The 27,258-nt window shown below is 33.1% G+C and overlaps 4 protein-coding genes across 4 annotated transcripts; 2 read left to right on the top strand and 2 right to left on the bottom strand.

Moving 5' to 3' along the window:
• Positions 1,562-4,400, bottom strand: LOC18590566 (cytochrome P450 87A3). Its single transcript, XM_018126650.1, has 9 exons — positions 4,151-4,400; positions 3,709-4,030; positions 3,375-3,524; positions 3,008-3,262; positions 2,782-2,871; positions 2,619-2,697; positions 2,411-2,517; positions 2,006-2,133; positions 1,562-1,883 (listed from the first exon to the last, which is right to left on the bottom strand). The coding sequence occupies exons 1-9, from the start codon at positions 4,354-4,356 to the stop codon at positions 1,790-1,792; spliced, it is 1,431 nt and encodes a 476-aa protein (XP_017982139.1). The 5' UTR covers positions 4,357-4,400; the 3' UTR covers positions 1,562-1,789.
• LOC18590565 lies at positions 13,712-15,402 on the top strand. Its single transcript, XM_018126933.1, has 3 exons — positions 13,712-14,041; positions 14,159-14,908; positions 15,313-15,402. The coding sequence occupies exons 1-3, from the start codon at positions 13,712-13,714 to the stop codon at positions 15,400-15,402; spliced, it is 1,170 nt and encodes a 389-aa protein (XP_017982422.1).
• Positions 16,065-18,640, bottom strand: LOC18590564 (probable galacturonosyltransferase-like 3). Its single transcript, XM_007016162.2, has one exon. The coding sequence runs from the start codon at positions 17,542-17,544 to the stop codon at positions 16,510-16,512; it is 1,035 nt and encodes a 344-aa protein (XP_007016224.1). The 5' UTR covers positions 17,545-18,640; the 3' UTR covers positions 16,065-16,509.
• On the top strand, positions 25,180-25,992 carry LOC108663304 (uncharacterized mitochondrial protein AtMg00810-like). Its single transcript, XM_018126932.1, has one exon. The coding sequence runs from the start codon at positions 25,180-25,182 to the stop codon at positions 25,990-25,992; it is 813 nt and encodes a 270-aa protein (XP_017982421.1).

Here is a 27,258-nt window from a genome sequence, read left to right as displayed (position 1 = left end):
CTCTTTATTATAATAAGATTTATTTTCATAAAAAAATACTCTTTATATATTTTAGTAAAATTTATACCAAAAGACAAAATTAAGTAAATTTTTTTAATAATTTAATTTTTATTTTCATTAAAATTTTAAAATTTAATAATATTTAAATATTAGTATAATTTTTTATTTTTTATCTATTTTCATTTTTTAATTTATATTTTAATTAAAAATTTAAAATATTAATAGATAAATAAGTTAAACATTCATATTTTTAAAATATTAATATTTCATTTTTAGTTTAAACATTGTTATGATTAAAATACTAAAATATTATTACTTTTAAAATTTTTAATAAGAGGTATTTTGTCTTATCATTTTTAGAGGCTATTCCTCCAACCATGGAATGACAAATACCATGGGGGGTTGGGATTAGTTAAGCTTTGTTTTTGGAAGATTTTGAAGACTAACTATTGGTCAAAATACACACTAAGTCCTTGTACTCATGCATTTTGTTCAATATAGTCTATGTACTCACAATCGAAGCAATTTAATCTCTTAATTTTGAAAATTATTTCAATTTAGTCTCTCCTCATAACAACATCCAATTTTACCATTAAAGGAGATGTCATCATTGCTAACATGGCGCAAACGTGGCACATTTTGATGAAGTGGCACTGACATGATGACGTGGTGTGCCACGTGACACTAATATGATAACATGTCACTAACATGCTGATGTGTCGATGCCACATGACAATGCTAACGCGGTAAATTGAGAAAAAAAAATTTCTAATAAAAAATTTATGCCACGCTATAGGGATTAAATTGAACAAATTAAAATCTATAATACAGGGATTAAATTGAATAAAATTGAAGTGTTTAGGGACCAAACTAAAAAAAGTTTTGAAAAATAGAAATATTTAAGTCGATGATTCATATACTTATTAATGAGTCAAATGTTTGAGCATCAAATATTTATGTTATTAAGAAACATATATAAATGTTTTCTTACTTAATCAGAATGTCAGTGCCATGTCAACATTGTCACGTGTCACTACTATGTCATCACCTCGATGTCACGTGGCACTGCCACGTCATTATGCCGATGTCACGTCACCAAAAGTGCTATGTCAACGCTGATATCATCCATTTGACGAAAAAATTGAATTTCATTAAGAAGAGATGTTGAATTGAAACAATTCCTAAAATCAAATAACTAAATTGTTTTATTTTTGAGTACAGAGATGAAACTAAATAAAATGTATGAATATAGGGACTAGGTGGATATTTTGACATTTAACTATTACAAGAGAATAGCTATTTCTTGGATCATTTGCCAATCAAACAAGAGAATAAGTAATACATAAGAATAGAAAGTGAATAGCTTAACTATTTCCTATACCAAATATGCTATATATTAAGGTATGTAACAATCCTCTGCCCTTGTTTGTGGAATCTAAGATCTCCTTTTACTCCCTTGAGTAATAGATGATAATCCTAGATTAAAACCATTGTTAACTTATTTTCCTGTTACTTAAATTCTCATCCAAAATTTTTACTGAATACCATGAACACTGAGAACTTAATTATACCATATGAAAGTTGTCATATATAAATCATACAGCAGCATCAGTTGATAGCTTAACGAAGGAAAGTATTGCTTATTAAGAAAATTAAACTTCCACCAAATTGTTGACTACAGTGTACATATGGAACACAAATACTTATATAGCAGCCAAACAAGTTTCATTTAAGAGTACGATTATACGTCCACTTTTATTCTTTGATATCTGATGCATTATTTAACAAGTCATGGCTGCTTTTCTGAAACTTTAACGAAGAAACCATTTGTAAATTCCAAAACCGGTGTGCGGGCTACGTCTCCTCCTCTGATCCTTGTCAACCTATATTGAAAATTCATAAAACAAAGACACTATATTAGATATACTTTATATATAGTAGCTAGATATATAAGTAAATAATCATAAAAGTACAAATTTTATAGTAGTATAATAAAGATATAAACCTGTATTTGGTAACCCAGACATGTAAAAGGACTGCCATCAGAACCTTGCTGAACTCTGCTCCTGCACATGTCCTATTCCCTCCTCCAAATGGTACGAAGTTCTTCGCTATTGAAATGCCTCCCATGTTCTTTAATTATAAGATTTGCACAATATGAGAAAAGAGAAATATTACCTTGCAATTATTCAAACTTATACAGCAATCCTTTAAATTTCTGCTATTTGTGTTTGCATGTGTTAAGGTTACTATTATTAATTCTGTTTCTGTGTGGAGTAAGGGTTTTGTGTTTATTATCAATCAAACAAAATCTTATTCAATCAATTTTCTATCCGATCAACATCTTTGGGTCAGTCAAAAGTTTAAGTAAAGTTAGAATAGCTTGGGAAAAGATTTACATAGTATCTACCTTCCATCTTGAAGGGTTGAAGGTAAGAGGATCTTCATATATATTAGGGTTAAGTTGAAGGGCCGCAGGTATAATCAAAAGAATCCATCCTTTTGGTATGGTATAACCTGCAAATAAAGAAACATTTTATTGATCATAAAATATATGTTTGGGGTTTGTTTAATTATCCAAAATAGACAGATCAATTTATAAATAAGAATAGTTATACCATTAATATGAATATCAGTTATAACTTTTCTGAAGATTCCCGGAGCAACACTTGCTAATCGAAGCGCTTCTTTAATCACCTAATAATAATAAAATAATAAATTAAAAATCTTAGAAAAGAAATCAATTTTCTTTCTTTGAGAAAATGTTGCCATTTAACTCACATAATGAGTAAAAGTCATAGATTTGTATTCCTCCCATGAAAGTCCAAGATTGGTGCCTTCTCTTTTCTTTAGAATTTCCTCATGCTCCTCCTGGTGAAATCATATCCCAAAAAAATAGATAAAAAGGAAAAAGAAATCAAGGTTTTTCGTATAAAAACGATGAAAATGTTCGCAACATAAAAAAAAATCATTCGGAATGATCATATTTCGATAGTTAATCACTGACAGTTAATTGTTGCAATGCTGATGGATCATCCAATACACACTTAATGGCTAAAGTAACAGCGGAGGAAAGAGTATCAATGGTAGCAGCGAGGAGACCAAAGATAACGTTGCTGACGAACTCCGGCGTCAAAAATGCTTCTTTTCCCATGCCTTCCACTAATTGACCAAGAAAATCTCCATTATTACAACCTTGGGAATAAGACTTCCTTCTCTCTTCTAGCAACTGAGATATAAGCGTTAATACTTTTTGTTGCTTCTGCATATATATTTAGAGAGAGAGAGAGAGAGAAAGATATTAGTTTTTAAAGATTTTAAAATTTTGTTAAAAAATTTAGAAGGTTATAACAGGTGTAATAGAGATGATTAACCTTTATGCATCTGTAGAAATCAGTCCCAGGGATATACAAAGGGAACGTCAAAAGTCTTTGCAAGAAGCTACAAAAATATTCACTTAAGTTTTCCTCTGAGTTTTCCAATTCACAACCCATCAGAATCTTTGAAATAAACCCATGTGTCATCTGTAAAATGCGATCAAATTAGTGAAAAAAAAAAAGAAAAGAACTAAGTACACATTGTAATAATAAGTCGACCTTGATTTATAGCCGTTTCTACCCCTCCTCTCCTCAAACAGGTGTCTAAGGTTCATATTATTTCGCAACTACTGTTTTATGAAGTATATTTGGTTAAGCTAGAATTACTTACAGCAGCACTTTGGGCTTTTACTTCTACTTCTGACTGTTTGGTCCACTCATGCAATTCATGGTTTATGATTTCCTCAGATTGAGAAAGCAGCTTCTCTTTGAGACATTCAGGGCCAGTGCAACTCAGAAGCACGCGCTTGAGATACTTGTGCAAGTAGCCACCTTCATTGACGTTTTCTTTGTGAACAAGCTTTGCAAAGGTATCCATGTAATATAGTTCAACAAGTTTATCTTCTTGTTGGAGCACAAAATAGTTGAAATCAGGATCTGACGACACCACCACTGATCGACCTGCTAAACTTGTCTTGAACAATGGACCATATCTAGTAGTTAATTAAGAAATGAAAGATTAATTTAGCAACCCATATTTATATACGAAGCAATAGCTTAAAATGATGAAAGTTTCCAATTCTACATGTTGAATGATTAATGTGCTTTTTTACCTTTCCATTCTTTCCTTAATAAAAGGATGGATATCTATGGACTTGGATGTGACAAGAAAATTAAAGGTCTCCCCTATAAGTGGGAGTCCCATGGAACCTGGAGGTAGTCTGCCATTACAACTAGGGTTCCTCCACCAATAAATCCAAGTTGTCACACTTACAATGAGGAAAGAGATGAGAAAAAGCCAAAGAGACCACATCTCCATTTTCGATCACTCAAGTGGGAAAGAAGAAATGAGAAGAGAGCACTTTGTTTTGGGTTTTTGTTTTTGTGAAGAGAATGCTACTCCTATATATAAGCTCGTGATGAATACAGTCTTTGTCAATTGACAGTTTTCCCCCTATAAAAATGGATAGTGATCAAGATTTGATTACTGTAATTAATAATTAGTCAGACTTTTGGATCTTTGGATTTGAATGATTTTGGCATTTGATTGAACCCCTTGTTTTGAAAAATCGACAGCTTTCTATAATTAGATTGCCTCGCCTGATACGAAATTAAAGCTAGCTTGCTAGTTGCTCCACCTTCATGTGTGGGACCTGGGAAGAGCCATAATGGACTGGCCTTCAATAAGGGCCAACCTGAACGTCCTGTTTCTCCACCATTGCTGCTGCTGCTGCTGCCACAACTGCCCCTCTTGCCTTCAACTCGGGTTTTGACCTTGCATTGTTGCCTCCACCTCAAATGATCAAATACACTTTTGATCCGATAACAAGGTTTTGAAGAAATATGACCTTTTCTTCTCTTTTTTTTGCTTTTTTAGACATTTTATCAAACGAGTGATAGAAAAACGTTGCCAACTGAGAAATCAAGAAACGTTTTTCCTCTTTAGCTTCTTTGATTTTTAACTTCTTCTGGGTATTTTTTATATTGATGAGAAATTAAGGTAAGAAAAAAAGGCAGAGAGGAAAAATAGAAGGCTAGCATTGGCGGCACCACCGCTCCACGGTGGTTACAAATTCTTTAATTTCCAATGTTTAATAAAATCTCACAAAATACATATCCATCGACCATTTAAAAAAATCATAATATTATAAAAAAAATTCACTCATTATAATTCCCGTAATGTAAATATTCCCCATCGAAAATTTATCCAAACCTTTAACAACAAACAGTACTGTCAATTCTACTGTAAATGCAATCATCACAAGACAATTAGACAAGTGCGTAGCCAAATAGAAAATTAAAGTTGATGTGTTCTTTTGTTTTTCTAGACCAACTATAAAATTATGAACATATTCTTGATCATTTATTAACTTCAACTAACTCTTGCACTTGCTTCATCTACATTGGATGACTGACACAAGCACCCTAATTTCATAGCAAAAGTTCATGAAGATGAACAAAAGAGTTAAGTTATTGTCTCAGATATTGATAATTTTGATGCCTATATTTTCAAGCTTAATCTACACATTAAGGGCTTATAAATAAAAGTTTATCTGCTAAGAAACACAAGTTTGGTCATGCCTAACTACTTGAAGGCTTGGCACTTAAAATTAAATAAAGGTTTGGTAAGGGGTGGATCAGAAAGGGTTTTCTACAAATTAAACCACACATAATAAATTAGTGCCGTACGAGCAAAGGCAAGGTTAGGAGATCAATGGTCATCGGCGGCAACTTTGCTAACCTTTTGACAAATATCACTAAATTTATTTCTGTTCTTGAAAGGCTGTAAATGAACCCAAAATTAAAATTTCATTATTTCCAATAATATTTGGAACAGTCGAAAGTGCTAATGATTTCACAGTGATATACAAACATAAACAAACCAAAAGCATATCAATATTATTTGAACAGGGCACAACAATAATGAGCACTGCAAGATGCAAATTAATTAGGAACCAAGTCTGTTTGTAGTATATAAAGCCACATAACGTTTGACAACAATAAACAATCCTTGTGCTGAGGCAGTTTTTGATCCAGTCTTATTTTTGGTGGCCGAATGTTTGGCAGGATTGCTGCTAATTTTTTGTGAGCAGTTGTGTCCATTTATTGTACAGTTACTTTTTGTAAATCCGATTTCCATGTCAAAACAAGTCTCACACAGCTTCAGCTTGCAACTAATAATGACATTTTCGTTGTGTAGTTAATAAAATTCACTTTTCAAAAAAAATAAACTTTATGTACAGAGGCAGAGGGAGGGAGCTAGTAGGAGGCTCGTCCCCCAAAGTTTTAAAATCTTATAATTTTTTTATTTTTTAAAATTTTAAATTTTTTTTAAATTTTTTACAAATTTTATAATTTTATTCCTATAAACATTAAACTTTTCATTTTCATTCCCAAACATAAAATTTTGACTCGATCACTGTTTATGTAATTACTTGTCAAACTCGTATTTTGAAAGTCAAATTTCTTCGGGGTAAAATTTTTTTTTTTTTATTTACTCTTTTTAAAAATTAAAAAGTCATAGACACCAAAAAAAAAAGTTTGGTAATAGCTAATATATGAACAAATCTATGGCCTAAACACCATCTAACGTTAGAAACAAAAATATAAACTAATAAACATTGTAAGGTAAGATTTAAGTAAAATTCATAGTCAAATTTACATTTAAAATGATTAAATAAAATAAAACTTTAAAAATAAGGAGTAGAAAGAAATGAGCCACTTGTTGCGTGGACCTAGTCTACTATTTGCTTTAAGGGTGGGCGAAGCGATGATGTTTTGGCTAGAAATGGAAACCTACTGTGCTTACTGGACACTTACTAACGTTTCTATCTCTCCGATACATCAATAAATTCCTGATTTAACAAAAAAACAATTCATTAATAAGTTGCAAATTAAATTAAACCAAACTAACTTCAAACACCTACAGGATATAATTTGGTCTTGTTATATATATTATTTATTTTTCATCTTATTATATAATCAAGCTCATGAACCAATAGTAAATGTTAGATTTTATATTTTTAAATAATTTTTAATTTCGTAATAATTCGATTGGTGATAAAATAAGTGACCTTTGGTAGGCCCTACAAGTAATTTGTTTTTTAAATTTTGGTTTATAACTAAACTTTATTTTGAATAAATAGATCATGGAGTGAGTACTAATTGATTTCAATCAAATAAATCGATCAAAATTAATTGAATTTAATTAATTTAGTGTAGGTTCTAATTGATTGCTTGATTTAATATCTTCGCCTATTTCAATTAATTATTGGTATACTATATTTACAATTGAATCAATTGAAAAATCAATCATTAATAATATATTCTATATAGAGTATAAGTAATACTCTAGAAAAGTTATTGTATATACTAAATTGAGAAAATGTTTGATGCTGTGTATAGCTCTCATACATTATCTGGACATCAAATGATGTCATCTCACTAAAAAATAAATTTAAAACTTTAAGTACAAGTTTGGTATGGAGAATAGCTATGCTATTCCCTCTCTATTCCCAACCAATCCCTAAAACTTTGTTTAGTTTAAAAGTTAAATGAGGAATAAGAATTTCTCAAGAATCAATATTCTTTAAAATGGAGGAGAAGTCTGCTTTAAGTATTCTCGACTCTCCCCCTGATTTTTTCTATTTCGTGAATTATGGAATAACTTTAAAATATTTAATGACTAAAATACCCTTATCCTATTCACAAATTTACAACTTGGTCCATATATATATATATATATATATATATAGTATAAGTAATACTCTACAAAAGTTATTTTACATTATAAATTGAAAAAATATTTAATGTACTGACAGTGTATAGCTCTCATACATTATCAGGACATCAAATGATGCCATCTCACTAAAAAATAAATTCAAAATTTTAAGAGACTTAAAAATAAATATTACTATTTAATAAAAAATAAAAATAATTTTTCTCTCACTCCAATTCCATCTCACCCAATCCCTTCTTCTCTTGTTCTTTTTCTCCTATTATAATTTCAAAACTTTAAATTCTTAATTTTGATTCTTAAAGATAATATTTATTTCAATCTTCTTCTTAGTTTACTATTTTCTATATATTATAATTGTTTGTTTATTACTTTTATTTGATTAACAAAAGAGGTTTTCCGAACACCTTTGAAACCCACACTATGAAGACCTCATTACAAAGTTTCAATGTGATAATTTGTCGGACTCATGCAAAGGAAAGAAAGGATTTTTATTTAGGGCTTCTTTTTGGGTTCATCTGTTTATAGTTTTAATAGGAGGTTGCACTGGGTAGATTTTTGTTTCGTCCTGTTTAATCTCCAGCAAACTTGGAATATGTGGACTTACTGGGTATTGAAAGAAAGCTTGAGTTCTACAGATTTTTTGTGTGTTGCAAGTTGCTAAGCAGGTTGGGTAAGTTTTGTAAACCACCTTCTACATTTATATTCCCATAAAGCAATTATATTTCTTTAGGGTTGATGTTTTGCTTTCCACCTTTTTCAATTGCTTTTTTCATTTAATTCATTATATATTACCATTTTTTGAAAGTATTTTCAAAAGAAAAGAGTGATATAAATATTAAGAATTAAATTAAGAAGAAGAGTATAATAAATATTATTTTGAAGATTCAAAATTAAGAATTTTGAATTTTGAATCTATTGTTGTTGAGGGGAGAAGAGGAAGAGATTGAGTAAGAGAAAGTTAGAGAGAAACAAAAATTGTTTATCTTTTTTTGTAAATTAATAATATTTATTTTTAAATATCTTAAAACTTTGAATTTAGATCTTATTAAATTATGCATTAAATATGTACAATTCATGAAGGTAACATTCTTTTTCTTTCTTATTTACTCTTTTTCAAAATTAAAAAATCATAGAAACCAAAAAAACAAAAAAAAAAACTAGTTTGGTACTGGCTAATATATAAATACATCTATTCCCTAAACACCATCTAACGTTAAGGACAAAAATATAAAATAATAATATAGTTAGGTAGCATTTAAGTCAAATTCATAGTCAATTCTATATAATTTAAAATGATTAAATAAAATAAAACTTTAAATATAAGGAGTAGAAAGAAATGAGCCACTTGTTGCATGGTCCTAGTCTACTATTTGCTTTAGGGGTGGGTGGCGATGTTTTGGCTAGAAATTTGAAGTTCAAATTATATAATTAGTCTTTATATTTTATCGAAGTGATAGATTTGATCTTTATATAATAATTTGTAAAAATTGAATTTTTATGTTTTTTAAAATTAACAATGTTAATTTAACATGTTAAAAAATTTTTATTATCTATACTGATATATAATTTGGTTGTATTGATATAGTATTTTTTTATTGATGTGACATTTAATCTGAGGACATAGTAAAAATAATGTAGTATTTCACGAATAATGCAATAATAATGCGATATGACATAATCATTCAATGATATGAATTTTATAATTGCATAAGTGAAATTATCCGATATAAGCTAACGGTTTTAAATGGAATTGGAAAAGAATTAGATCAAAAGTACAATTTAGAATAAGAGCGTTGTAAGGCAAAGAAGAAAATTTTTGTATTCTATAATTTAAAGTAGTGAAAAGAATATTGTCAAATAAATTAAAAATACCACATCATCATATTCAATGGCACATTAACAAGAAAATGTCATGTTATCATAAATAATCGAAAAAAAATTAATATTATTAACAATTGAATTGACATTGTTAATTTTAAAAAGTATAAAGACTAAATTTTTACAAATTATTATATAGAGACCAATTTCACCACTTTACTATAATATAAGGACTTTGCATAATTTAACCAAATTTAAACCTACTGTCCTTGCTCGATACTTATTAACGCTTCTATCTCTCCAATACATCAATAAATTCTTGACTTAACCAAAAAAAATTAATTAATAAGTTTCAAATTATATTAAACCAAAATAACTTCAAACACCATTAGGATATAATTTTAGTCTTGTTATATATATTATTTATTTTTCATCTTATTATATAATCAAGCTTGTGAACCAATAGTAAATGTTAGATTTTATATTTTTAAGTAATTTTTAATTTCGTAATAATTAGATCGGTGACAAAATAAGTTACCTTTGGTTGGCCCTACAAGTAATTTGTTTTTTTAATTTTGGTTTATAACTAAACTTCATTTTGAACGAATAGATCATGTATAGGAATAGTGGTGTGAGATTAATTTCAAACGATTTAATTAAATTTAATTAATTCGGTTTGATTTATTCGATTTAGGTTCTAATTGATTACTTGATGTAATATCTTCGGCTATTTCAATTGATTATTAATAGTTAATAATATATTTTATATATACTATAAGTACGACCCTACAAAAGGTATTGTGCACATTAAATTATGCATTAAATATGTACAATTCCTGAAAGGTACTTTTCCGTTATTGAAAAATAATTTTTTAGGGAAAATTTTTTGTGTAAAATATTTTACAGAAAATTCAATATTTTTTATTGTTTAGATAAACTATTGAAAACATTTTTTATTGTTTGGATGAAAAATACTTTCCACTAGTGGAATTATATGGGTGTTAAAGAATTAATTACAAAACAATGGTGACATTTTGGTTTTCATTGATTTGGGATCAAAATTAAGAATGAAAATGAAAATAAAAAAATTAATAATGATATTTTTCAAAGCGTTTAACTACACATCTATAATGAAAGTAAGCTTTAATTTTCAAAAAAAATTTCAACTCATCACTTTTTTACCATAACATTATAAAAATACAAATATTTATCAAAATGTAAAACATTCGAAACCTATTTATAGATGTGTATTCATCAAATGACAATCATTGAAATATTTTTTATTATAATTATGAGTAAGATTTATTTAATTTACAAATAAAAATTTTAATTGCATTGGATGATTTTATTAAAAATATATATTTTTTAACTTTTAATAGTATTGAATAATTTAAATATTAATATTTTAAGTTAAATTTTTTTTAAATTAAATATTTATTTTTTTTTACTTTTTAATATTTTAAGTTAAATATTAATATTTATAAAACCTAATACTCCTAGGTTTAGAATCAAAGTTTTTTTTTTTCTCTAAAAAACATCCTACGTCCTTCAAGTAAAATATTTTACATCTTAAATATATTTTCTATCCTCCAAACAAACATAAATCCTTAAAATTTTTGTCATAAAATATTTTACATAAAAACAAACTATCCAAAGTTTATATTTTTTTTCTTTTAATTGTTAAAAGCATTAGATGAGTCAAAATAATTTCTTATATTTAGTTATTTTTGCTTTTTAGTTATGACTAGACAACAATGTATAGCGTGAAACTTTTGAGACGTATTGATTCAGAAAACCAATCCATAAATCAAAAAGCTGATGAAGTAAAAGTCAATGAATTGTCCAGCTTTTGAACTAATAATTCAAACCATGTTGTCACCATTGAATATGGTTCTGCAGAAACTTCATTCTAGTAGTAAAAAGAATACAAAAAATCCTATTTTCAACTATATATTGTAAATTAGACAAGACAGACAAATGAGAGGAAATGTCTGTGCCAGGACCATGGGGATGAAGAATTCTCAACTTCCAAATAATCATATTACTCTGCTCTTTGAACTTCGTTATGAACTTACCAGCCTTCCTCTCAACCTCCAGAAGTATCCCTTCCTGCTACACTGAAGGTTCCAAACATGGTTTCTTCATCTGAGCTTACTGGAAAATCCTCATTCTCTGTCGGGGTCTTCTCCAGACACTACAGCAGAATTCTCTGGACATTCTTGTCCTTCACTTTTCTGGTTTTCAAGAGATGTTGGCTTTGGCTTATAACAGTCGCGTCCAAGATTCTGCCTGTTGAGCCCAACTGAGGGATTATAATAATAAATCAATTAATTCAAATCCATAGATCAAAGAAAAGGGTACAAGAAATGATTTGAAACTAAACTGAAATTCATTTGAAGAAGAAGAAGAAGAAGAAAGGGCTTGGGTTAGGGCTGAATTAAGAAGAAAAATAATAGTAACTTTCCATAGCAATAGGAAAGTTACATTCCTTCAATTTCCCACGCTATCTGAGGGCTTTTTTGTTAGGACAAGAGTGACGTGTTGCAATTCACGTAAATCCTCTGAAGGGAGAGTGACTACAGGTGTCCAGGCCAGGCTACCCGCACGAGCTTGTGGGTCGACCTTGGGTAGGAATGTTTTAAGCTCGAGCCTGATTCAACCCAGTTAAATAAATTATTTTATTTAATTTTTTAAAAAATATTTAATATATTAAAATCTTAATACAAAATAATATTTATTATTTTCAAAAGAGAGGTGGATAAATTTGACTCGATTTTTGAACACTGCTAAGAACGACATAGAAGTGTTCAAAAGTGGGTTATATCGACCTAGATCCATGGATTTGCATTGATTTAGGTCAGGTTTAAGTATAGATTCTTAAACTAAGCTCGATTAACTTATTATTAATAAAATATTATTATAACTTTTTAGTTTTTGATTTGAAATATCAATATAAAAATACTTTTTTATTAATTAACAATGAAATCATAATTAAATGAGCCGATCAAAATCTAGCTCAAGTTTGCCTTTAGAGAAAGAAGCCTGGTAGGCTCAACTTGACCCATTAAACACCTCTAGGAGTGAGATATACAAAATATATATGTCTGGATGCCACAAGACATGTATTCTTGTTTACATATCCTAAATGCCACAAGACATGTATTCTTTGTTTACATATCCTAAACCCTATACCCACTAAATGCTAATGCAGTTGTTTTCAACTTTCAAAAAAAAAAAATGCACTTGTTTACATGTATTCTTAGTTTTTTTTTTCTCTTTGAAGTCATGTTTTCATGCAATGGGGTGAGCAGGGACCCATTGGTAAGAACAAGGTGGAGAAGTTGAAGTTGAAATTTCCCTCTTCATTGAAACAGAATGAACGGTTGTACTGGAATCTTTCTAATTCTCCTTTTCTGCCATTTTTATGCCCTTATTATGAAAGAATGTAATTTTAGTAGTACACCTGATTTAATTTACTGATTGAATTCTAGAAGACAAATTTAATGGCTTCTCAAGCTATCAAAACTTCAGGAAATGATTGATTAACAAGTCTTCCAAATCTCATGAAGAGGATGTTAGGATTAGTAGTTTTTCATTTCACAATCAAGCCCCCCGCCCCCCACCCTTTTTTTTCCTTGTTATAAGCGGAATTGTTAACCAATTTAGTTTTAAATTTGTTTCTTATTCTTTCGATTTTCCTTCAGTTGTAGGCATATAGCTTATGTTATGCAGTTTTACGGTGCAGGTTACACCAGTTTTAGACAAAGTGCTAGCTACTGATTGGGAAGGTTGTTGCCTGATTTGACCAAAGAAAGAAGCCAAGCCCAGAGCTAGGTCCATGGATACTATCAGCTTGAAGGCCTTGGTGGACAAGACAAACAACAGAGTTGTTTTTGTTGAATCAAATGAGGATTTTGTTGATGTCCTCTTCAGTTTCTTGACGATGCCCATCGGAGCAATAGTCAGGCTCACCTGTAATCAACAACCAACAACAAGGATAGGTTGCATGAACAACTTATACAAAAGTGTTGAAAATCTTGAGATGATTCACCTGCGAACTGAAGCTTGCAAGACCATGCTGCTACACCCACAAAATGGAGCAGAATAACAATGCAAGATGCTAAGACTGAAAATTGATGAAAGTAAACCCCTGATGTGTTTTGTTTGCCGTACTGGTTGTAAGCTACTAAGTCATTATGAGACTGCTATTTGTAATTGTGGAGAGCGGATGGATTGTATGTCTTTGGAAATGAACGAGTCGACGAGGACGGATCTTGATACTCGAGACAGAGGCGTATTTGTCAAAGGACCAAACCGACTTATAGTAAGTGATGAATTGCAAGTAATGCCCTCGTCAACCGCAGCAAGCTTTTCCTTATTTTCTAAACTTGGGATCATTGACACAAGCTCCATTGAAGAGAAGACCTTCAGCATGGGAGTAGACAAGGTAAGATAGGTACCCAAGAAAGTCATGACCACTTGTCCTACCCAAAACCAACTATGTCTAGCTAGTTATTCGTTAGATAAACATATCAGAAATTCATAATCTGATGTCTTCTCTCAGGCCTTGAACTTGCTCAAGTGCTTGCTGGTATCAAAGCAACCTTTGACAGAAGCTTTTTTGGAGCAGAACCCAGTTTCCATGCCGAGTAAGGAAGATTTTGAGCAGGTACGCTTCACAAAATCTAAGTTAGAGACAGAAACAAATGATTGTGGGAAGATTTTTGTCAAGCTCATGGTAAGCCAATCCAAGAACAGGGTTTGCTGCGCTGAAGCGAGTGAAGACTTTATTGATTTGCTCTTCAGTTTCCTTCCTATTCCACTTGGTTTTATAGTAAAAGAAATGCAAGGTGACACTTCAAAAGGAAACATCTATAACCTATATGATAGCATTCAGGACCTTGATGCTAAGCAATCTTTAAAGTCCAAGGAGAATATGGAAATGCTAGTTAGTCCCAAGCTTGCTCCAGGTTTTGGCTATGAGAAACAGCCATTAAACATTAAAGAATACATGCAGCAGCCATACTACTTGTACATCGGAGCGTATAATCACCGTCGTCTAACTTCTGATAAGACACGTCTCTCTTTTGCTGACGTACGGAGCTCTGTAGCCTTAACTGTAATGGATCCGAAGTCTCACTCCAAGGACACTACAAGCGGCAGGGGATATGTCACTGGACCGGCAATATTTACCATAACTGACGCTCTCATGGTAACACCAATGTCCCCAATCACAGGCCCAGCTGCTCTAAGCAAATTGAAGGTACCTTTCAGCGACATAGAAGAGCGTACTGTGCATGTGGGTGAAAAGGAGGTATGTGTTTAACTCATCAACGTCTTATGCAAAAACACCCCATGATTTTTCAGCATGATGTTTTCAACAGTTGTTATGCCTTTATTGGTTTAAGTTTAGAAGTACCTTCTTTTGCACCTACGAATGACTACGAAGTATCCTTTCGGTGGTGCAAACACCTGGATTTTGGCCAAGTCCTTGAAATGCATGTAGAAAGATCAGATTTGCGATGCGCTTCCAGATTTTTGTTCAGCCTTTTGAATTCAATTGCTGCTGCTCCTCTGTAAAAGTGAACTTACCTATTACTCTGCAAATTAAACCGCTCTTTCGCCTTCACTCCTCTCAACTTTTTGGCATTAGACGAAATAACTACTTCTGCTGTCAGCTGATTAATTATTGTGTTGTTGACTATTTTTGTGTTGCAGGCTTTGCGTCTACCGTTGGTCTCTTGTTATAACTCCGAATCTGCTCTTACCAGGACCTTTCTGCTTAAAGAACCAAACCAAGCGATGTAGGAATAAAGCTCCGCTAAAACTTGTTATACATAAGTTATCAGAAAGCCTATATATATATATATATATATATATATGTATGTATTGTGATTTGTGAAATTTGGGATTCTGCTTTTGTCATAGTAATATATGTAACGCCCACTGCTATGCATATGATATCCAAAATCTTCCTGTGTTGCCTTTAGAATACTTAATACTATAATTTCAACTAATATGGTTTGGTCATTATTCTAATTGTTTTTGATGCTTTTGGTTACAGTTCCATGCCGATTTGCGATTGGATTATCAAATTCCTCCCCTTTTAAGTGTTGACTTTGTTTGACAGGAAAGATAAAAAGAATGAGTGCTGAAATTATACAAGTTTTTAATTTTGCAATTAAAAATAATTTTCATCATTCTTATCCCTTTCCTGTCCTCCTTGTCGGATAAAACCTTTGCTTTAATTTGTTGTCCGCATGTAAAAGAACAACATTATCAAGTTAGATAATACTTAAAAACATTAAAAATTTAATTTAAATGTAATAAAAAATAAAAAATTATTTGAATTTTTAAAAATAATTTCAAGAAATTTTATAAACATTTAAAATTTAAACATTGACACTACCGATTCAAATTCTAAGATTATAGAACGTTAGCCCCTATGAATAACAAACATTAGATATATATTGACAGGAAAAATTGAAAATGTTAAATAGTATAAGTATTCTACAAGATGAGATTAGCAAAATCTATGGCCCAAAAAATAATTCCACAATCGGAATATTTTAGTAACACAAAAATCAAAACAATACTACAACCGACACCCCCCACGAGGTCACATCTGCTTATTAACATTTTCTCTTAATCTAAAGACAACATCAAACCAACTCACTAATTAAAAAACAAAAAAGAAATTGAAAGTGGAAAACACCTTTCTGGCTTCCACTTCCCATTTTGGCATATAAACAGACCAAAGTATTTACCATCAAAAAGTGAAGACCGTCGCGGTTAACAGGCCTTTAGCCGCGGTAACTCCATATTATCACGACCGCGCAAGGTGCTCTCTTTTTTACACGTGTCCTCAATCTTTTTACGAAACTTCCATGAACTAAGCTGGACTTTCACCGTTTATCAGCTGTCGGAGAACAATGACGGATGACGAAACAGATCGTAAGGGGCCCAGAGTGAATCCAACGGGCAAGGTTTTTTAGAGTCGATTCTCAGCCAAGGCTTTCCCTTACCGCTCCAATGTAACAAGCTGACTGGACCGGGGTGTAGCGCCCGACATAAGCCTTCCAAGTTGTCCCCGCCGAGCCCATGTTGGTTCCACCGGTGCTCCATGCCTTCCACGTTACCGGCGAAAACTAACAAAAACGGAGGCAAAGAGCCAAGCTCGTAAATACGGTACCGTTTCTGAATCCTCATCCAGTTTTCCAATTTCTCCGTGTATTTTCCTTCTCTCCATTTCCATAAATCGATTACCATAACGCCAGTGTTGAAGTAACAAGGGTTCCTTGATCTTCCTTTAAACGACGCCGTAAACACCGGGTTGGACCAAAATTTGGATGTGAAGTAGTTGGTGAAGTTGGCGTGGCAATACTCGGGAGCTCCCAATACGTGGCTTCCTAAATTGATGCTCCATAGCTTGTTGACGTCATCGACGACGATGAGGTCAGAGTCAAAGTAGATGATACGCCGGACTCCAGCTGGCAGCAGATCAGCTAAGTACATACGAGCGTAATTCAACGGTTGATCCAGCGCGCGTCGAATGGAGGACGAGATCTTTCCCTTTACGAGGTTACTGTCGAAGTGGTAAAGGTGGAAGTTGAGGTAAGGGAACGTGGAGGTAATGGCGCGTGTGAGTTCAGCGCCGCGGCGGTGCGTGGTGATGAAATGGAAGACGATGTTTTCAGGACAAGTAGCGTGGTGGAGAACGGAGAAGACTCCGGCAATGGAGCCACGGAGGTAAGCGGTGTCTAAGGTCATCGCGATGTGGATAAGGGAAGGGTTGTGGACTTTTTTGTCGAGGGACGACCATGTTGTCTTGGGACATTCTCCGCCGTTTCGAAATGCCGGCGCCTCTCGAAAAGAAGGTAACTCGGCGAAGCAGAGATTGATCGTGACCGTTAAAAGTAAAAAGATATTGAGAGGCTTTGATGAAGGCATTGTGGTAGAGGAAATGATGGGAGGGTGATCTAAGAGAGTGATGGGAGAGAGATAAGAAAGAACGTTGGGGTTTTCCGGGTTTCTTGAGGGTATTTCGGGGATTTTTTATTTGATTCGGATGTGGAGAGTGCGGGCCAACTCGGGACAATGCCAGGCTGGCAAGACGCGTCCTTTGTCTGCCCGACTACTTGATTTGATGGCGTCTGGTATAAAGAGCGGGGGGTGGGGGTTGGTGGGGCTTGATTTCGTGGTTCCGGTTGCACCGTACGCAGCAGTGGAACCGTACGTTGCGCAATTGTTGTGTCGCTATAAAGTATTTGAAATCAAACGTACAAGATCTTGTTATTACACGGGACCGAGAATGTCGTAGTAGAGCGTAGGTGCCTTAGTACGAAAGATTTGGAACGAAATAGTATTTGTATTCGCGTAACAGGATACAGATGGGTTTATTCTGGAGAGGTAGAGGATAATTAGTAATAGTAATAGTAATTAATGATTTTCTTGAGCTACACATTTCCTGGAAAGACTCTTTTACATCTTTAGGTAATGAATAATTTAATTTAATATTCCCTAGCGTTGTCATCGGCTGAGTGAGCTTGCTTCGACTATCCGGTAAGTTGTAGTGTTCTTTGTAGGAGAAACTGTTCTCAATGTGACAAAAGAAAGACTGTTTCAGGTACTTATAGTCCATATCCACAGAATTATTAGGATGTTTCTGTTCCTGTTGTCGTGTTTGCTTGAAAAGATTATGTTGAGGAAAATGAAAAGGAGGTGCGTCTATCTATGGCTTTGTGTCAACCTAATTCTTTCTTCATACACCTTGATTTGCAGTTATGGCTGAATGCAAGCCAACTTGGATCAATCCGTCAGTTATATATTGTCATCAATGTGAGCTTTTCTTTGTAAGACTTTGGTGATCTGTTCAACTCGGATTCCTTTTTATTTTACCTTGATTGACGGCATGATTAAGAGGCTGATTGCAAGCTACCACCAGCGACCATTCCAGGGGGTCGTAAGGTATGAGTAAAAAAATGGAGAAAATCGAAAACTGATATCATCAGACATAATGTTCGACTCGGTGCAAATTGATTTTTTGTTGTATTTGATTCGGTTTGATTTGAATATATATATATTGAATTCGATTTTCGATTCATAAATTGAGAAATAAATTATCCAATTGGAATCGTACTTTTTAATTATATTTTATTTACTTTTTAGTTTTTTACAAAAAATATATTTGTTTAATTTCTAAATTTGTTTAAATAAACAAAAATTAATATTTTAAAATTTTTAAGATAAAAAATATTCATATAAATAGAACTTAATTCAGGTGGATTTGATTCAAAAAAAGTATTCAATTGGGTTTCGATTTGGTTTTATGTAAAACAAAATACTACGAATTAATTGAAAATTTCTATTTAAAATCATTTGGTTTCACTAATTAGGACATACAGGTTACCACGTTCCTTAGCGAGTGAATCAGCCTGCGGACCATTTTTTTTTTTCCCTTTTTCTCTCCTGATGCCCGACGTGATCACAATAATCAACCACGTTGAAATTTGTTTTAAATCTTGAAGATCGATGTAAAACATATACAGTTATCTTATTCTACCGCATGTAAGGATTATTAGTGTTGTTTCCTGAATCATTGCATGTTAATCGTGGTGCTGATGATTTTATTGGCTACATATCGGCCTGCATTCTTATGTCGTTGAAGTTATGAAGGAAAAAGAAAAACCATGGAGCATGCGGCAACATAACTCTCCCAAAGGACCTTTTAAATGATTGGGTCGACTAGTTATTGAATAAGATGCTTTGTTTTTCGTGATATTCAACAGCTTTCCACGTTCTCAACTCTCAAGCTGATGATGAATTGAAGGAGAGAAGCAGCTATTTCACCCACAATTCTTCTCTCCCATATTTTCTTTATGGTGATATGATTTCTATAACGTATTAAATTTAAATCTGAGCAGAGACCTCTCGTAGGCATTTATTTTTCAGTACAGTTTTGGTGGAAGGGGTGACCGGAGCCTTAGGTAATCTTTATTGCTGGGACTGCATCTCTGCATATTTTACAACCAGTCAACCAGACCCTGTTGCAGTACGTACAGACTGCATGGCAAAATTGCTCCTTCACCGTTTTGTTCTGAGAACTTAATGACCTTTCCAGCTGGCCACTATCGAACTGGCTGCAGACGAAAGCCCCACTTCCTGTGGTTCTTGTGTAATTTGGGCAAGTTGTGTCTAACAGATTATTTACTGAAGCAATACTATTTCCTAGTTCCTACTAATTTTGGGCCTTTCTCCATGACTAATATGTATTACACCTTTGCATCTTTTCCTTAATTTAAAAATCCATCTCTTCCTCTCGAACTGTTGAATCGAAATGCCTTGCTACCTGATATATCAAATATGTTCATTTAAGTAGTAGGATATGTTCAATTTTCCAAACTGATTCACCGCTATCTTTAGTAATCTGAGAATGGTTCATGCTTGTTACCGACGCTGCTCAGTGCCCACCACATTGGATCCATCTCCAACGATTACTTTGCTTTGTTTCTACTCCTTGCTAACAGGGTACTGAAAGCTGGTCCACTGAATATTGAACTTGAAAGAACTGCATTTTGAAGTTGTAAATTCTCAGTCCTTTGCCAAGTTAGGCTTTATGATTGTACGTAGGAGATCAGCTAATCAGAAGTAAACTTTCTATTTTAGGAGTTAATTTATGATTTCATCTCTTAATGGGAGAGCATGTGATGTGAACAGGCATGGCAATCATCTTTTGGATTTTGTCCCTGCTCATATCTGCATTCTGTATCTTATTTCAAAGTAATCTCGATATATCCAACTTATGGTATAATTTTTTGCATTTTTTGGCCTAAATTATTACTTTCTAGATCCCATTTTTTTTTCCTTTCTTTACTCTCTCTCTCTCTCCCACCCAGCATTTCATGTTTTTTAGTATTACGCTATTTTTAGCCAGACCTTGCATTAAAGTAAAGCCTTTCTATACAATTATCCAGAAGAGTCAAACATCATTAAGATAGTGAGCTGGTGGAAAGCTGGCATGTCCTCATCTGAGAATGAATGTGAAAAAAAAAAACTACCGCGGCAATCACCACAAGGCGATGGTATCACGAAGGGGAGATTTGACTTTGTGAGTATTTTGTCCTCTTTTACTACAAGCTCAAATCGTAGCGACTGCCAGCAGACCTTATCCGGGAGGGGAAGGGAGGGAACTGAGAGTGAGGAGAGGGAAAGGAGAAGATACTTGTTACAGTTTATCTGAATTGATTTGATTTATTATTCTTCTTACAAAAAGAAGTACTCTTACAATGTTTAGTTAACAGAATTAAGTGAAAACAAATAGAAACCTACTAACTTATGATTTGACGCGTACAAATATGTTGGGGTCCTGACTCCTGACTGATAAGTTTTCTCTTCTGTTTTCATCCTGTTCTTGCATATTATTTTCCAATAATCTTTTTCTCCTCGAAAACGTTAAGGCATCAGTTAATTATTATTAGACTTACTTGGAGAATTTGCTTAATTGGAGTTAGAAGTTAGAAGACCAAAGCCTTAAGAAGTCAGAGGATCGAATGCCAAATGCCAGAGTATATCCAAGGCTTAGTAACAAGAGCCATGCGCAAGTCATGTGACTATTTAATATAAATATTTTTTTTACTATTTTACCATTCAACTGTAAAGTAATTATGTAGTTAGCCTAGTCATTAGTCAGTTACTTGAAACAAACTATTATAAATAGTTTACTGGTGATATTTTCTTCCTTTAACGAAGAATGAAAGAACTTCTTCTTCACCATCGTTTTGCTCTCTCTGCACTTGTTCTCTTGATTTCAACATGGTATCAAAGCGGGTAATCTTGCTATGAATGTTTTTCTTGATTTAGGCAAGTATTTTCTTCTTCTTGCTTTTTGAATCAGTACAAATTTGTTGTTTGAGTTCTTAATTTTTTTTTTGGGAATTTCTTGTTTCTTGAGATTTTGGTACAAATGACAAACACTAGAACAAATTTCTCTTCTTCATTTGAAGATTTGCAAATGGCAAATCAATTAGGCTCGAAGACTAGTGTTTCACCAACCGAGAACCCTTAATCACCGTTTTATCTACATCATAGTGATCATCCTGGATTACTAGTGATAAACCCTAAGCTGACAACAAATAATTATGTGCCATGGTGTAGATCATTCCTACTTGCTCTCTCTGTTAGGAATAAAGTTGGATTTGTTAATGGAAATATCCTTAAACCAGAACCTGTGGATCCTCTGTTTGAGTCATGGAATAGGTGTAATGACTTGATTGTGGCTTGGTTGTTAGACTCTGTAACAGCACATATAGCCTCAACAATTTTCTATATGGATAATGCGATGAAAATTTGGAATACACTGAAACAGAACTTTGCACAGCTAGACGATACTAGGGTGTGTAACTTACAGTACACTTTAGGCAATATAACAAAAGGAAGTAGGTCTGTGGATATTTACTTCATTGAGCTGAAGGGTGTTTAGGAAGAAATGAGGAATTTTAGACCATTACCACGTTGCGAATGTGGTAAGTGCAACCCAAATTGTTTCAAGAAATACACTGAACAGTACCAGAAAGACATGACATTCAGGTTTTTGAATGGTTTAAATGATTCATTTTCTGGGATCAGGTCTCAAATCATATTAATGGATCCAATACCTTCCTTGGATAAGGTCTATAGCTTGGTGTTAAGAGAGGAAACTCAAAGGAATTTACTGATACAAGGGCAGTCAGTTCTGGAATCTACAGCAGCCATAGCCACTATTTTTAAAGGAAAGAGGAAATTAAAAAGTGATGTCATTTGTTCTCACTGTAACAAAAAAGGCCATGTCAAGGAAAGGTGTTTTAGATTGATAGGTTTTCCAAATGATTTTAAATTTACAAAAGGAAAAAGATGTGGATTCAAGAAAGGAAAATCTATTGTGAATCAAGTTTCTGCTGGTAATAATGTTGATGCAGAATACTTGCAGCAAAATCATGAAGATGGCATTGAAGTTCTTGATTTTGACTCACAGTTGTTTATGATAAAACAACAAATTCATAAGCTGGTGGATCTTCTCAATGGGAGTGGTATGAATGTCAATAATGATAAAAGTCCTTCATCAATTCCTTCTTCAAGCAACCACCAAGCAAAACATTCTTTGATCAACTCATCTTTTGCAGGTATCATATCTGGAATTTCATGTTTTAATACTGTAAATAACCTTCCTACTAGATATAAAAATGTGAATCCTTTCATGATTAAATAAAGTTCCTGGATCATAGACATAGGGGCAACAGATCATATGTGTTGTACTTTAGATAAATTCATTTCTATCAAGCTTGTTGTTAATAGATATGTTCAGCTCGCAAACAATACTAGAGCCATTGTTTCTCACATTGGCATAGTTAAAATAACTTCTTTGCTTACCTTGTCAAATGTGTTGTATGTTCCCAGTTTCAAATTTAACTTGATATCAGTTTCTCAGCTCATTGATTCTACATCAAATTCTGTGTTTTTCACTGATAAAGTTTGCATTATTCAGGACCTTACCTCATGGACAATGACTGGTGTAGCTAGAGTTTACTCAGGCCTTTATCTCATGCAAGATAGCAAGGATGAAAAGGATTTATCAAAGTTCAATCTGAAAAAACTTGTTGATTTTTCAATTGTATCTTCTTTTACTTCTTGTAACTCTTTTTCAAACAAGCCTTGTGCTTCAGCTCCAAGATCTTTTGACCTATGGCATTTTAGATTAGAACATCCTCCTATAGAAATGATACGTGTGTTAAATAAACAAGTTCCAAATATTCACTGTTCAAATGATTTGCTTTGTGAAATATGTCCCCTTGCTAAACAGAAAAAAAACTTTCATTTTCTATTCATATTCAAAGTTCAAAGAATGCTTTTGATCTTATACATGTTGACATATGGGGACCTTATGAAATACCTACATTGTCTGGTCAACGATATTTTCTCACTGTAGTTGATGATTTTACTCGTTTCACTTGGGTTTTCTTGATGAAATATAAATATGATGTATCAAGCATCATTCCTGCTTTTCAAAATTTTGTTAAAAATCAGTTTCAAACATCAATCAAAATTATAAGATCAGATAATGGATTAGAGTTTAAACTACCTGATTTCTATGCAAAAACAGGTATTATTCATCATTTGTCTTGTAATGAAAATCCTGAACAAAATGGTTTGGTGGAAAGAAAACATCAACACATTTTGACAGTAGCTAGGTCCTTGTTGCATCAGTCACATCTACCTATGTCATTTTGGGGTGATTTTGTTATGAAAGCAGTTCATTTTATTAATCGAATACCTACTAGACTTCTCTCCAATAAAACACCATTTGAGTTATTGTATCATGCTTTACCTACCTATGATCATTTTAGAGTTTTTGGCTACTTGTGTTTTGCATCCACTTTATCTCAACACAGAAAGAAATTTGATAAAAGAGCTAGTAAATGTGTGTTTTTGAGATATCCAAATGGTGTTAAATGGTACAAAGTTTATGATATTGATGCTCATAAAGTGTTAGTGTCCATGAATGTTGTTTTTCATGAAAATGTTTTTCCTTTTTCTTTGTCCAAAGGTTATAGCAGTGATGTTCCTACATTTTATCAAACACCTGGTGTACTTGCTTCTATATTTGATCATTTCCAAGTTAGTTCTAATGTTTTGCCTAATTATGACCCTCCACTTGTTAGTTGTCAGTCAGGTGAGCATGACATTTATTTAGAAAATCATTTCTCATCAAATTCCATTGATTCCACTCAAAATTTTCCTATTGACTCTACTGATCATGTTCCAAATTTCAGTAACCATGTTACACCTAGTTCTGTGTCTGTTCAACCTGATGTCAATTCTTTACCTAGGAGAAGTTATCGAGCCAGACATGTTCCTAAATATTTGGAAGCCTACCATATTGATATTCCTTCAAGCTCGAACAATGTAACCTCATATCCTATAACAGATTACTTGTCTGCTTATAAACTGTCTTCAACTCATGAGTCCTTTACCTTGGCCTTATCTCAAATTCATGAACCTACTTCCTATCATCAAGCTATTCAACATTCTCATTGGAAAGATGCAATGGCACTTGAATTGCAAGCCTTAGAAGACAACAAAACATGGTCTGTAGTACCCTTGCCTTCACATTGTCACACTATAGGCTGTAAATGGGTATACAAGGTGAAGATGAAAGCTAATGGTAATGTGGAAAGATATAAAGCACGTTTAGTAGCAAAAGGTTACAGCCAAGTTGAAGGTTTTGATTACCAAGAAACGTTTAACCCTGTTGCTAAGCAAACTACAGTTAGAATTTTTCTAGCTATTGCAGCAGCACAAGGGTGGTGTTTAAGGCAGCTTGACATAAATAATGTTTTTCTTCATGGTGACCTTGAGGAGGAAGTTTATATGGAGATTCCACCAGGTTATATAGTTCAGGGGGAGTATTCATCTGATACAAAACTTGCTTGCAAGCTTCACAAGTCTTTATATGGGCTAAAATAAGCTTCTAGGCAATGGAATGCAAAGTTTACAACTTCTCTCATCAGGTATGGTTTTAAGCAATCTTTGTCAGACTATTCTTTATTTACTATGTCTACTGGAGATGGAAATTTTGCTGCATTGCTGGTGTATGTAGACGATATTGTGATTGGTAGTACATCTGATCAGTTAGTTGACAACATTAAAGAGTACTTAAGTACACAATTCAAGTTAAAAGATTTAGGTATAGTTAAGTATTTCTTGGGGTTGGAAATTGCTAGATCTCCTGAAAGAATATCTGTTTGTCAACGCAAGTATGTTTTGGATATGCTTGAAGAATATAGTCTACTAGGTGCTAAACCAGTGTCAACCCCTATGGATTATAATTACAAGTTGCAGAAATCCACTAAAGATTACCGATTGAAAGATCTTACTATTTACAGACAATTGGTTGGAAAGTTATTGTATTTGACATTTACAAGGCCAGATGTTTGTTATGCTGTTCAAGTGTTATCTCAATTTATGGACAAACCTTCAAATGATCATTTAGCTACAGCATTCAGAGTTTTAAGATACTTGAAAGGGGCACCAGGACAAGGACTTCTACTGCATTCACAGTCAAACTTGCAAATTCAAGCTTATTCTGATAGTGATTGGGCAAGTTGTCCAAATACTAGAAAATCTGTCACTGGATATGCTTTATTTCTTGAAAACTCAATGGTTAGTTGGAAGGCTAAAAAGCAATCTGTAGTTGCTAGAAGTTCAGTTGAGGCTGAATATCGTTCCATGGCAACAACATCTTGTGAGATAATATGGTTGAAATCCTTGTTGGCAGAGTTTGGAATTTGTCAGACAAATGCTATTAAACTGTACTGTGACAATCAATTTGCCATTTACATTAGCAAGAATCCTATGTTTCATTAACGTACAAAACACATTGAGCTCGATTGTCACTTCATTAGAGAAAAATAATTACAGGTTTAATAGAACCAGTATATATCTCAACAGCAGATCAAGTTGCAGATATATTCACAAAGGCTTTACAGCCTAAGGATTTCTACAGATTACTTAGCAAGATGAATGTGTATGATATACACAGTTCATCTTGAGGGGGAGTATTAGACTTACTTGGAGAATTTGCTTAACTGGAGTTAGAAGTTAGAAGACTAAAGCCTTAAGAAGTTAGAGGATCGAATGCCAAATGCCAGAGTATATCAAAGGCTTAGTAACAAGAGCCATGTGCAAGTCATGTGACTATTTAATGTAAATATTTTTTTTACTATTTTACCATTCCATTGTAAAGTAATTATGTAGTTAGTCTAGTCATTAGTCAGTTACTTGAAACAGACTATTATAAATAGTTTATTGGTGATATTTTCTTCCTTTAATGAAGAATGAAAGAACTTCTTCTTCACCATCGTTTTGCTCTCTCTGCACCTGTTCTCTTGATTTCAACAATTATATGTATAGAGTCACTTGCAGTTAATTCAGACGATAATGATGCAAAGAGATTTGAATAGAAATTATAACAAAAACAAAAATGATGCTACAGGAATTGGCGAAAACTTTCCTGCTCTTGAGAATTATGCTCAGAGGCCAGAGCAGCTGTGAATATATATACCTGAAGCCTGTCTAAACTGGGGCCAGAATTTAAATAAAACTCACCTCCGCAGGCCCCGATGTCCTCGGTGTGATTTTACTTACAGAGTCCGAGCGATGGTCCAGAAGGATGCAGAGAAAGCTTTGCATGCATTAGGTAACCATCTGTATCATCAGTTTTGAGGAAGAAAAAGTGTTATTCAACTGGCTATAAGACACATTATTAATGTAAACCCCTTTTTCAATCCGACGTTGCCTTAAAGCCAGGGATGACAGCAACCCGTTGATGATTAACCCTATGGGAACATTTGAATTGTTCCAGGCCATCCAGGCTAATGCTCTGCTAGATCAGATCAATTTTGTTTGTCTCTTTTATCAGAAGTCAAATGCAACGAGTATCAGAAAATAACTTTGATGATTAACCCTATGGGAACATTTGAATTGTTTTTCCTGCCAATCATTGTCATGTCACAAACAAGTGCCAGGATTTGAGGCACAACTTGTGAAATGGACGTTTTCAATATTTTCTGTTTGGTTGAAATTTGCAAGATTCAGCAAATGTTTCCTCCTGACGTTTTCTCATTGCTTCTC

This window comes from Theobroma cacao, chromosome 9, assembly GCF_000208745.1.
Source record: "Theobroma cacao cultivar B97-61/B2 chromosome 9, Criollo_cocoa_genome_V2, whole genome shotgun sequence".
Classification (NCBI taxonomy): domain Eukaryota; kingdom Viridiplantae; phylum Streptophyta; class Magnoliopsida; order Malvales; family Malvaceae; genus Theobroma; species Theobroma cacao.
Note: the sequence above shows the minus strand (reverse complement) of the source record. Positions and strands in the feature narration are given on the sequence as shown.

Bases quoted from the DNA above. Each gene is read 5' to 3' on its own strand.
- LOC108663304 (XM_018126932.1), top strand. From the start codon at position 25,180: ATGTCTACTGGAGATGGAAATTTTGCTGCATTGCTGGTGTATGTAGAC.
- LOC18590564 (XM_007016162.2), bottom strand. From the start codon at position 17,544: ATGCCTTCATCAAAGCCTCTCAATATCTTTTTACTTTTAACGGTCACG.
- LOC18590565 (XM_018126933.1), top strand. From the start codon at position 13,712: ATGCTAAGACTGAAAATTGATGAAAGTAAACCCCTGATGTGTTTTGTT. The intron at 14,042-14,158 runs GTAAGATAGGTA...GTCTTCTCTCAG, and splicing joins TCAGCATGGGAGTAGACAAG to GCCTTGAACTTGCTCAAGTG. The intron at 14,909-15,312 runs GTATGTGTTTAA...TTTGTGTTGCAG, and splicing joins TGCATGTGGGTGAAAAGGAG to GCTTTGCGTCTACCGTTGGT.
- LOC18590566 (XM_018126650.1), bottom strand. From the start codon at position 4,356: ATGGAGATGTGGTCTCTTTGGCTTTTTCTCATCTCTTTCCTCATTGTA. The intron at 3,263-3,374 runs GTTAATCATCTC...ATATATATGCAG, and splicing joins ATTTCTACAGATGCATAAAG to AAGCAACAAAAAGTATTAAC. The intron at 2,872-3,007 runs GTCAGTGATTAA...TGATTTCACCAG, and splicing joins CAGCATTGCAACAATTAACT to GAGGAGCATGAGGAAATTCT.